The sequence below is a fragment of the Lampetra planeri genome, chromosome 34 (assembly GCF_965212315.1).
Source record: "Lampetra planeri chromosome 34, kcLamPlan1.2.h2, whole genome shotgun sequence".
In the NCBI taxonomy this organism is placed as follows: Eukaryota; Metazoa; Chordata; class Hyperoartia; order Petromyzontiformes; family Petromyzontidae; genus Lampetra; species Lampetra planeri.
The window spans coordinates 1,270,702-1,283,224 of record NC_136140.1 but is presented as its reverse complement, the minus strand read 5'-3'; the positions used below and the strand labels follow the sequence as shown (position 1 = coordinate 1,283,224).

General features: G+C 43.6%; 1 protein-coding gene across 8 annotated transcripts in view; it reads left to right on the top strand.

Annotated features, from left to right (window-relative positions):
- The window catches only part of LOC144730017 (forkhead box protein P1-like), a 401,316-nt gene that overhangs the window by 321,225 nt on the left and 67,568 nt on the right, over window positions 1-12,523 (top strand). For all 8 annotated transcript variants that reach the window (XM_078610465.1, XM_078610470.1, XM_078610471.1 and 5 more), the window contains one exon: window positions 913-996. In XM_078610465.1, the coding sequence (XP_078466591.1) occupies window positions 913-996 (84 nt within the window). The remainder of the gene's footprint in view (window positions 1-912; window positions 997-12,523) is intronic.

Below are 12,523 nucleotides of genomic sequence, written 5' to 3'. Positions count from 1 at the left end.
GCTGCGCGATGTTGTTCGCGTCCGTTACGTATACGGTCAACACTTAATTTGCCACGCGTGGGCCTCTTCACGTTGCGTTGCAGGAGACGGCCCTTTCTGTGCCCGTCACGACGGCTGTGCATTACGTTTAAGTGTCCCAGGCAATGGCGGGCAAATCAAATGTGAAAGCGACGCGCTATATATTTTGTTTCCCAAAAATAATTCAGCGGAATTTCGCCGTAAGCCCTGGAATATTTCAAGACTGACATTTTGCTGGGGACAGTTAATATTGCGGGCATAATCTAATAAAGGCACTCCCCAGGAATGACATGGCATGCTAAGCAAAAGCATATGATACACTTTAGCTCCCTGAAATATGCAATATATGCAGGGCATTTATAACTCGGAAATATTTCACATCAAAAAAATCGTGATGGCCTGGTGGCAGCAGTTAAAGGAACAACTTTGAATAAAAGAGACAAAAAATCCGTGTTCCTTTGGAGTGCTCACGGAAACAAATCCTTTACGCCATCCCCAGGGCTCGAGTTTGGTTCCTAAAAGCTTCGCTATTGGTAACGTGCACGCAATTTTTCCCCTTCATATTTAACATTTTGCTGACCTAAAAAAAATGCGACCAGAAAAATAATGCGGCGCAATTTGTATCTGTAACCTTTGCTAAAACACACAGCAGCCTTTGTCAGGTTGATGCAAGCCTGCCTTTCTTGAAGAAAGGCGCTATGAATAAGCAATAGCTTTCTGTAAGTAACTGTTTGTTAAAATATTTATCAGATCTGCCTTACTGGGCTTTAAAATTGCATGACGAGATGATGTTATTTGGAGCCGTACGCTATTTAGGAAAGGGGGCCTTTCAGTTTGATTTGCGTGCGCGGTGGCTGATGGCTGACGGCTGTGTTGTGCGTTGGCCCCCCGCAGCTGGAGAAGGAGCGAGAGAGGCTGCAGGCCATGATGGCCCACCTTCACATGCGCCCCTCAGAGCCCAGGACTCCCCTGCAGCCTGTGAGTAGCACGTCGGTCAGAGGCGAGCGCTTCTCTTGAGCCAGGCCGGCGCACTCGCGCGTCGACAGACAGCCGGCCTATAAAAAATTGTCGGGCGTCACGATCGTCGTCGTCATCATCATACCCCCAATTAGGACGGTTGGCTTCGTAAGGTGCGAAAGAGGTTCAACGTACATCATCACCGTCGTGGTGACTGTCGTAATCATCATCGCCGTCGTCCTCATTGTCAGTTTTCCTGCTGCTAATCGTCTTGGTCATTGTGGTGTCACGGAGTGGTATGGAGATCAGTGTCATGGTCATGATCGGCGCTGTCGAGTATTACGGTGGGTGTCGTCATTGTGATGTGATGAAGTCATCACTAGATTAGTGTAATCAATCGCATCGTCGTTGTGAAGTATTGTGGAAATTATCATAATTAATCCTTGTGAGCATCAACATAAAGCCTTGTGATCGTCATAATTATGAACAAGATGTTCATTATTACCGTCGTGATTGTCAGATTGATCATCGTTATTTATCATCGACAGCATGTTGGTCATCATCAGCAAGCCATGAGATCATATTCACCAATTACTAAAATCGTTCCTACCCAATTGTGATTGTTACCATTATTGTACTCATGGCATTACTGCTCAATTAAATAACCGTGCATAGTAGAATAGTCTAAGACATTATACCGATGTGTTGTTTTAAGTCAATTTAACATCGTAATTATTTCATAAGTGAATAAATTCATGGCAAATGTAACTCAACGTGATGCTGGGTAATCAAAGGATTTTGTTGCGTTCTTAGAAATGTGTTACCTCTGGACATTCTCATACAACACAAATAAATGATAACGATCTACATTGACCAACTCATGTCTTGGTCCCATAACGTTCCAACGGTCATCCTGGATACCACGTACCAGAGGTGGGACAAAGTCATTGTTATGCAAGTCCAAGTCGAGTCGCAAGTCATCAAATTCATGACTCGAGTCTGACTCGAGTCCAAGTCACATGACTCGAGTCCACACCTCTGCCACGTACCCCACGTTTGTCAAAGGGAATTAATTTCTACAGGAAGAAAAACCTAACACACTTGACCCTCATTCGACAAACTCGTAGAAACTGATGTAATCAGCATATTTACACGAGGCATTATGTGCCCAACATTTTAAACATATTCTTACAATTTGCACGTGCGTGTGTAGATATTTGCATCTGTCCCCACACAATCACACACATACATCGCAATCAACGTGAAACTCTTGAACAACACACGTATAGTACAGACACCTATATTAGGTGTGAATGTACTTGTGCGTGAATATTTTCACGAAAATAATTCAATTTCCACCGACACGCCGCTGGGAAATCTTCATACTTCACCGATATTATTATTGTTGTTGTGTAGCTTTTAACAGAGAGTAGTTTAAAACGTTTGTTTTGTGGCTTCTGTGCATTGGAGATGGCTTCAGAACCCACGAAACACGACGCCGGTGCTTGTGACGTGAAGTGGCGTTACAGAATTGTGATAATCCACTCCAGTAGGTGGCTGTGCGTGGCTCGGGGAGTCTTGTGACACTGGACCAATACAACCGGTGATGGTTCTTTTGAGTTCCGTGATTAAAATCCGCGTCTTCTAGTGGAGCGAGTTGATGGTCTCAGCCCGGTCAATGGTGATTGCACAAAACAACATTGAAAAAAAAAACTCGTATTAAATTTGGTCTATCACTTACCTTGGCAAAATGCAATATTTGAGGATTAAAATGATCAATTTCACTGCCATGCAGTGGCCTGCCCTTGTTAAATATGGCATTCGTATAAACAACACAGACAAGTGTTATATTATTTCACAAGTCGAAATTTACTTGAAATTACAACTGAAACTTGACTTAAGAATGAAACTTAATCATTAACGTCGACGTCACAGGAAACAGCACTTTGTGTAATTTGCTAAATAAAAAGGTCTACAGCTGTCGTGGAAATTGAACCGTCAATGGAGTGCCAACCCGTTTAATGCTGAAGCTTCTGACCACGAGGCTACAACCAGCAGGACCTCTAGGAAAGCCATTCGCGCGCTCCTTACATTTATTTCACAGTTTCCCGTAGAGCCGAAACGGACTGTTGGGGCGAGTGCTGTAAGCGAGCACCTATGAAGGCCGTCACGGCACACGTGGGGGTGGGTGGCCAGCACCGCACCTGGCAGCTTTTGTCTCCCAAGCGGTGATGTTCACACACCGCACCAGATATTCATTTGAGGCTGAGTTGACCTATGACAGGCACAGGACCGGTTATGAATATCATCGTTGGTGTTTGCCGCGAGCCGGAATCGAACTCGGGTTATCGGGTTCGTAGCGCAGCACGCTCACCGCTGCACTATCACTCCCCCGAATAACGACACGCACACACACACAAACAACACTTTCAGCAACATGATTCAGACTGTCTCCATTCTAATTGTTGGCTGCAGCTTATTCTCTTCACTGAACTAATGGGTAGTGCGTTTATTTAATTTAACCGATGACCGTTCTTAGTGGCGATTTAATGGATATTTTTTAAAGGCTCCCTCCAGGAAAGTGCATTATGTTATCCGTCGTAAACACTTTTCATGACCATAAATGTTATATATTTGATGTTCATGTCTTGTATCATTGACAGGAATAATTTATTACAGTGGGAAAAATGCAGATTTCCAACAGAAGCATTTATCACTATAAACATCACTTTAAATCATAGTCGAATAAACAGTGCAGTGTTGTCTTGTTTGTGTGTGCCTGTATGGGAGTGTGTGTGTGTGTATGTGGGGAGCGGTAGTGTAACAGTTAGCACGCTGCGCTATAAACCCGGCGACCCGAGTTTGATTCCAACTCACGGACAACCCCAGTGACAATTATCTGAACCGGTCCTGGGCCTTCCCTAGGTCGACTCAGCTTCAAATGAATACTTGGTGCGGTGTGTAACAATTAAAAGCAGCAATCAAACGAGGCGCCCCACCGGCCTTAATAGGTGTTCGCTAACAGCACTTGCGCAACAGTCTGTTGGAAGCTGTATGGGGGTTCTGTGTGGAGTGATGGTGCATTGGTCTGTGGAATGTCCTACAATGCAATTATCTTGGGTTCCATTCCTGACGAAGGATATTATCAGTGGCGTGGTGATATCTGACCCTGTCCTGGGCATCTCCCAAGTTGAGTCCACTACAACATGGATACCTGGTGCAAGGTGTAAACAACAGCACGAGAGAGACAAAGGTGGTCATGGTACTGGCCTCATGCTGGCCTTATTTAAGTCTTGCTAACGGTACATCCACTTGTGGTCTTTAAGGCCAAATGGTATATGTGTCTGTGTGCGGTGTATTTTTTTACTCATAATACGAGTATCCGAAAGGATGTTCACGACAGATGTTTGGCCATTTCTTATGTTTGAGTATCTTTGCTTGCTCTGGGATGGATATGAAGTTCCGAGGGAAACCCCAGACACGTGAAGGAATAACACTTAAACTTCGCACAGATAGCTTCGGCAACCTTTCTTCACGTTTGTCCTCCTATATGAACGACCCTGGTATCTCATGAAGATGATGATGGAATTCCCCAGTGATCCACGAACCTTGCCTGCAAATCACTGCTTTACAGACGTGCATCATCACCACTCCTGGCCACCAGCCCTTACGATACTGAGAGAGTTTTAATTAGAAAGCAGAACTTTGCGTGTTTTTTATGGATGCATACCGACGTACACTCCCCAAATTAATTACAATTCAGCAAGCAGCATTTCTCTGAGTGTCTGCCACCTTGCTGTTCATCCGTTGCCACTACCGGTGTTACTGTTTCTCAAGACACTCTCATGGTTCAATGTGTAAACAGTAGCACGAGTCACTTCTCTCCTTGTTTCTCTGCTACTGCTACTAAATATTTTTTCCACGTTATTTTCCTCTTCAGGGCGAGTGTAATTGCAATTTGTTATTCGTGCTTGTCCACAACTGCCAACACAGTGTCGCATATTCGTCATGATCTAGGTGATGAAATTGGCATATTTATTTTTCTTCTCAGCCTTGTTTTTTTTTTACACGGCGATTTACCGCGTGCATGTGCTACGTCCTCCAGCTGTCGTGTTTGCTTGTTTAAAAACACACGCACACACACAACGCCACGTGTCACGCGTGCGATGACTCCGCCGCCGCCGAGATTGAATGTGACACTGAACTAAAGTGGCAATAGATTGTGTCTGCCATCGCTCGCACATGTCATCTGTCTGTCTTCACAAGCCTCGGTGGCAATCAGAGCTCTGTTGACTTGTTTGTGTCGCGGAGAAAGTGGGAATCTCCACAGATCTAAACCCTGACCAGAGATGGAATTTGGCTTCATATTTGTTTCATAAGTCGCAGCGAGTGTTGTGTTGTTTTTATACGCGTCTTGCTTTTTTTCCATTCAAACCCGAGCGCAGTTGGCTTTCCACGCTGCCATCCAAAGCACACACACTCGCACCACCTACAATAATAATAAAAATAGTCCTTTTGTGTACTCATCCAGAAAAGCCTCGGCGAATCTCAAGGCTGTTTTTGAAGAGGGCCACACATTTCAACGTGCGGCCAATTATTTGCGTGCAGCTTTGAGATAAAATTACCGTATTCTCCGGATTATTGGTCCTCGTGAAAGTAAAGACACGCACCACAGACTCGTCCCGTGTGTCACTAAAGTTATACCAAACGTATAAGATGCACCCACACTAATGTATTTGCATTATATGAGAATGAGATAAAAATTGCTCGAAAAGTCTTTACCCATATATGGATAGTGAACAGAAACCTATGTGAGGCACGTTACTCAAGTTAGATCTGTAAATGACAATGAAACCCCATTTTAACCGAATAATAGTGTAGGTCGGAAAACTGTGGACCGGTTTTGTGCGTATTAGGACCCTATTATCAGTCGGTCACGTTGGCTCAACCTATTTGTTTCTGGTGGCACGAGACGAGAGAACCAACAATGAACTTCTCCTTTGAAAACTAAATTCTTGAGAATTACTTTTTGTGTTTAGTTTGCTGTCCGTCCCCCACACCTCCGATTAGCACAGTTGGCTACTTAGGGTGCGAAAGAAGTTCGACATACATACATACATGCATGCTTTTTCAGGGAACGCCGATGGGGTTTTGTTGTTTGCGAAATGCACATAGGTTATGCGATGTTTACACGATCATGCGTGTTGTTTAAAAGCCGTTTCGTCGTAGCAGCAGAGCGCGCCACGTATGGCAAGTGCCGTTCATGGGCACGTGCCAGGCTCGTCCTAAAGCAGGGCGGGTGAAGTGGCGGCGTTGTTGTTCAAGTCGAAATCTGCGATCGAATCTCGAGCGAGATGAAGGCACTGAGTCTGCTGCCCAGATTGGTGGCAAGGAACGCGCTGCGTGTGGTGCTTGGGAGCAGCCTGCTGGGCATGAGACAAATGTGAAGAAGTGGGTTCAGTTGAAAGGCAGAGAAACATGCGGCGTCGTCGAGGATTGATGGTGGTGATGAGCTCCAACTTACTTTGCGATGGGATTTTCAAAACTTGATTTCTGTCATTTACAAAACTACAGAACTTAAGTTCTGTAAATCCCAAACCCATTTGCAGACACAATAAGGTAGTATTTTGCGAGACGGTGTTTGTACAGATTAAAAAAAACAATGATATTTGGAAAGATGTTTATTTTAAAGATGGTATTTTGAAAGACGGTGCATGTTCTAGTTGGTGCCACGCTGGAGAAGCGACAGTGCCAATGCTGCATGGCACACTGTGGACAATGAAACTACAGTGGCATAAAACATGAAAATGATGCCCGATGTATAAGCAATACGAGGTGCAATTAACATTTGACATGAGAGAGGTGGTTGGCCATTGTGAAACCATCGCTGTTAACTATCCCGCCAAAGCTGAATGTGTAATCGCCCAATTTGGCAGTTGCCAATGCAAAATCGTCTTGTATGGTGATGTATGTCTTTATGTGAGAACTGGGTAACCACAATAAATACCGTACGTTGTTCAATCAAGGAATTCATTGAAATGTTAGGAATTTAATCGCTTATCTCTGCTCACCCGTGTTACTGCCGGCCGCCATTTTAAAATAATGCCCAGTGCTGCCCTCTGTGTGAGTCGGGCAGAACATGGAAATAGCAGAATGTGTCCATTTTAGAATAGGTCAAGATATTTGCATAATTAGTGTACATTTTACAAAGTATATCATTTGGTGGTGTGGGTATATATTTTTTTGTTGGGTAGATAAAGGCGCTGCCCTGTCGTGGCTTCTTTCACGCCGCTGCTGGTGTAAATGTAATTTGAAGTAAACTTGCCCAGAGTTTCAACGACCCCATCACGAGATGGGATTCGTCGACTTCTGGATGATTGCAAGTCCAAATGTGCTAATGACTATTACGCCACGGCACCTTCCCAAATATTTATGGGGGACCCTCAAATATTACAAGGCACCCGCAATGGATTTCTCATTTATCTGTTTTTTTGTATCGAATTATTTTCCCACGTACAGCTTCTATATTAGAACGCGACGAAGGTGATTGTCGTGCAGAATGGTAATTTGGTCATCTTCATTTATTGTTTAACAATGACGAATAGAGGCTGTCGCAACTTTTAAGAGAAAGTGAGAATCCCTCAACCATTGCGGCAGGGTAGTTCTAAGTGATTTGTTGGAATTGGTGACAAATCACCACTCTCAACCCTCCCACAGCCGCCCTCTCAAAGCGCTCACACTCACATACACACAAAGACAAAGATCCCCCGTGTAGCCTTTAACAGACCTGTGGGGAAAGTGCCGTTAACGAGCACCTTTGAATGCCGGCACGGCACACGAGGGGGTGGGTGGCCAGCACCGCGCCCGGCCGCCTTTGTCCTCCCAGTGCTGATGTGTACATACCACAACAGGTACTCATTTAAGGTTGAGTTGGTACGCGTATATACACACACACGTGCATGCAGGTGCGCACGCACAGATGTGCATTCCCACTACAGAGTTCTCATGCTTTCCCTCTGCTGTGCTGGGCGCTGAGTTGAATGCACTTTTGTATTTCCACCTTCATCAACCAGAGAATTGATGTGGAGGCAGGGCTGGGGTTTCATCATATGCTGTGTGTGTGTGCAGTGTGTGTGTGCGCGCGTGTCTTTGTCTTTGGAGCGGTGGCACAGTGGTTAGCACAGTGCGATATGAACATGGCCACCTGCGTTCGAGTCCAGTGCACGACTAACAACAGCAAATATTTGAACCAGCCCTCGGCCTCCAGTTTTTCAGTTTTCAGTTTCATTTATTTGGTATAGCCCTGTGAGCCATTCGGCTCTTGAATCGGGTGCAACCGCAACAAACAAAAAACAAAAACATGAACAAGAAAACATCTTAAAGTGACTATGTGCAAACAGAAAATCCAAGAAAGACAGCAAAATATTGCAGAAAAAGCACCGTATACCAACACTGTGTGCAAAAATCCCAGTGGGATGCAAGTCGAACAACAACAACCACAAGACAACTTAGATTAAAGCCATCAGTCTAACTCCGTACTATAACAAACAAACATGGCCAAAAAAAAACTTTTCGAAATCACCAAAATAAAGCCACAAAAGCAATGTAACAGTGATCATAGGAACTGTGATCGAATTTTCACAATAAACGACGTAAACAACATGTACCACCAAACCCTGCAGCCATAGTTGGCTGCATGAGTCACTCCACAACAGCAGGAACATCAGACTGAGTATCAAAAAATGTTAATGCACCTTTAAGATCAGCACACTAAATCAAAACACAGATCATACTTTGCAGCGGTCATCCGGAGCAAAACATTTTATTTTAGGCCACTGAATAGCAGTGGCAGCTAGAGGTGTACAATTCTTCTAGAGCAGTTTTGAGTGAAGATCTCATAAGTAGTGATAAAAGTTTGCAGTTTATTGGCAATAGCATTCCAGACCCTGGGGGCATCAATAGCAAAGGCCCTTCCTCCAGTATTTGTACGGCAATAGGGAATGTGAAGCTGGTAAATGAGCGAAGACCTTAGGTCAAATTTGTTATTTGATAAAGAGAGTAGATCCAGCAGGTAATCTGCGTTTTTTTTGTAAGTACATCGTGAATAAATAAGACCTGTTGCACAAGCCGTCGAACATTAAGAGATGTTAAGTTTGACCCAATGTAGAGATCACAGTGGTGAGTCCTATATGGGCAGTTCAATGCAAATCTTAAGGCCGAGTGATACATTGAGTCAAGCTTCTTCAGTACAGTACTGGGGGCTGATGTATACACGATGTCACAGTAATCAAGTAGAGGCAGTACGGTAGCTTTTATCAATTCCAAGCGGAACATAGGGGGGAATCAGTGCTTGTGTCGTTACAGAAAACCAATTTATATGTTTGTCTTTTTACCAATATAATCAATGTGAACTTCAAAATTCAGTTTTGAATCCAGGATGACCCCAAGATACTTATAGATCTTGACTTGCTCTATTTGATAATTATTTAAGGAATGTAATTGGGGAAAAATAACTTCCTGCTTTAGTCCTGGTGCGAGGCATAGCACCTTGGTTTTGGAGATATTCAGGACTAGTTTAAGAGCAACTAGCTGATGTTGTAGTTTGTTGAAATCACCCTGGAGCTTAGCAATCACGTCATCCGGAGAGCGGCCAGCAGTAATCAGTATCGTGTCATCTGCAAAAAGATTTACCCTGGAATGATCCAGGTCAGTGCCCAAGTCATTGACATAAAGAGAGAACAAGAGGGGGCTGAGGATAGAACCATGTGGAACCTCTTTTGTTATCTTAACACAGTTTGACCTCCAACCATCTGTGAATACAGTTTGGGTGCGAGAAAAGAGGTAATTTTTTAACCATTTTACTGCGTTTTCGGAAAAACCGAGGCAACTTAATTTACTAAGCAGGGTGTTGTGGTCGACTGTATAAAAAGCTTTGGACAAGTCAAGAAAAAGACAGGCACAGTACTGCTTATTATCAAGGCTACTGTAAATGTGATTCAAAGAGTCTAATGCAGCAGATGTGGTGCTGTATTTTTTCGGAACCCAGATTGTTTTAGATGTAATAGATTTTTGGCAGACAGGAAACTGCTAATTTGGTAGTTCAATAATTTTTCAAAAAAATTCATCAACGGGGACAAAATTGAGATAGGTCGGTAGTTATTTGGATCATCTTTAGGGCCCCCTTTGTGAAGTGGACGAACATAGGAATGTTTCCATTCTAGAGGAATTGATGCTTCTTTGATGGACAGGTTGAAAATATGGGCTATAGGTTTGTATATTAGGTGGCCAACAGTTAGTAGAGCAAAGACGGGAATACTATCTGCTCTGGTAAAGGAGGACCCTTTGAGGTAGGACAGTTGTTTCAGAACATTACTTTCGTGGATTGGCTAGAAACTAAATGTTTGGACAGGGGTGTAGGAATTTTGCATGAGCAGGGGTGACTCCCAATACATTATCAAAAAGGTTACCAGCTTCAGAAAAATGAAGGTTAAAATTGTCAACTATTTTTTGGGGATCTGAAAAATATTCCCCATTTCGGTTAAGCTCAAAGGGCAGATTATCTGTTTTGGATGCCTTTTCGATACATTTTATTGTTTTCCAGAAAATCCTGGCATTTCCATGTGATTCCAGGAGAGTGACGCATCTATTCCTTAAAATCCTGTATTCGAGCCAGTCATTGACCAAATTACTTTTTTGAGCACATGCCCAAGCCTTGTCACTAGTTTTCATGAACTTAGTAATCAAAGGATCAAACCATGGTGGGCGGTTGCCTTTAGTTTGAAATCTAACCAATGGAGCATGTTTGTTAAGAATTTGGAGAAACGTGTACCTGAAAGTCTCCCAAGCCGTAGTCAGGTTGGGGATATCACAGACCTTGTCAATATCCGAGTGAAGCACATCATTAGTAAATGCCTGAGTGCTGAAGTGTCTCATTGAGTACTTCTCAACCAATTTAGGGGGGGCTTTGGGTCTGGCTGATGATCTCACCCCAAAAATGAAGGAGTGATCACTAAGGTTATTACCCAGAACACCAGTCACTGTGAAATTGTGAGGGGCATTTGTCAAATATCGCCACGAGGGAGAGGCAGGCAGCCTGGCGTGGTGCTGGGCACCCACACCTTGCTCCAACAGACTTTTGGAAAGCTATAAGGAGGGTCTTTGTCTATGAGCAGCACCTATGAGGGCGGTGGGTAAGCAGGACCAAGCCAGGCCACCTTTGTCTCCACACTACTGATGGTTATGCACCAGGTACTCATTTGAGGCTGAGTCGACCCAGGGGAGGCCTAGGTCCACTTCATATATTCGTTGGCCATGAGCAGAAATGGAACTTGGGTTGCAGGCCCTGTAACGCACTGCGCTGCCCACTACACTACCACTCCAGTGGGTGAACTGACACACGCATGCTTACACATGAACAGGGAACTATGGTCTGCCTTGACTATTTGCAGGTGAAACTAAATTGCATCACAGGTTACATGTTTGTTTATTTGATGTCTTAATTTATTTTCCATCAAATGACCAATGAGGTTAATGTGCACAGGTGTAAGTAACAATACAATTCGACACGAGTGATGATAATTAGATGTCACTGTCAGTGGCGTGAATGCACAACTAAACTCGTCCATGCCTGTGTGGTGTTGTGTTTTTACCACACGGCCATTATATAGCGAACGCACTGTTATGAAAAAGCAGCCGATTAAATAAAAACACCCTCCTAATGGCACGACAGAGTAAATTATAAAACATTCTGGAACTGTCTGGGTAAGAATCTTCAGGTTAAAGACTTGCTAAGAAATATTCTCTTATAATTGTGTTTATCGCAGCTGTTCTAACACACAAGACTCCCACTAACAAGGTAATGAAGTGCTTGTAACAGGAGGGGGTACAGCAAGTAGTTTGCCCTTTTATCTGTGCGCCGTTGGAGTGTCATATTGCTAGAATTCATGAACAGGGGCCTTGGTTTCAAGAAAGGCGCCTTTAAATGAATACAGTTTGATTGATTGACTTGTGTTGCTTCACAAGTGTACCCTCAATTTTCTGAAAAATGCAAAAAAAAATCATGAATAAATGCATTATAAATGCATTCCAAGCAGGACTCTTAAAAATTAGTATTGAGGCCCATTTCAAAAAATTATGGACTCTTGAATATAATCCGTCCATGTGGCTCTGTGGCATTTCACAATTAAAATATCAATTACAGTCGGAGGTTGACTGAGGCCATCATGCCCTGAGGTGCCAATAAAATAAGTACCGTCCTCCCTTGTAGGGAATCAAACAGCTGGCCGTGCTATCGAGACATCGGCTCCTGCCAAAGGAATGTGGAATGTCCGCCACTGTGCTACTAACCACCCAAGTTGGCTTCAGCGTACAGGGACACTTTATTATTATTATTATAGTTTCTCAAAATGCTAGCCTCGAGTAATTACAGAACAACTAAAATGCCTTCAGCATGTAATAGCCATTTTGTTCAATTGTAAATTAAAGAGGTGCTGCCATTTATGTATTTCCTAAACCGCCTTTAGAAGCGCCCCTACCCAGACAAACGGCC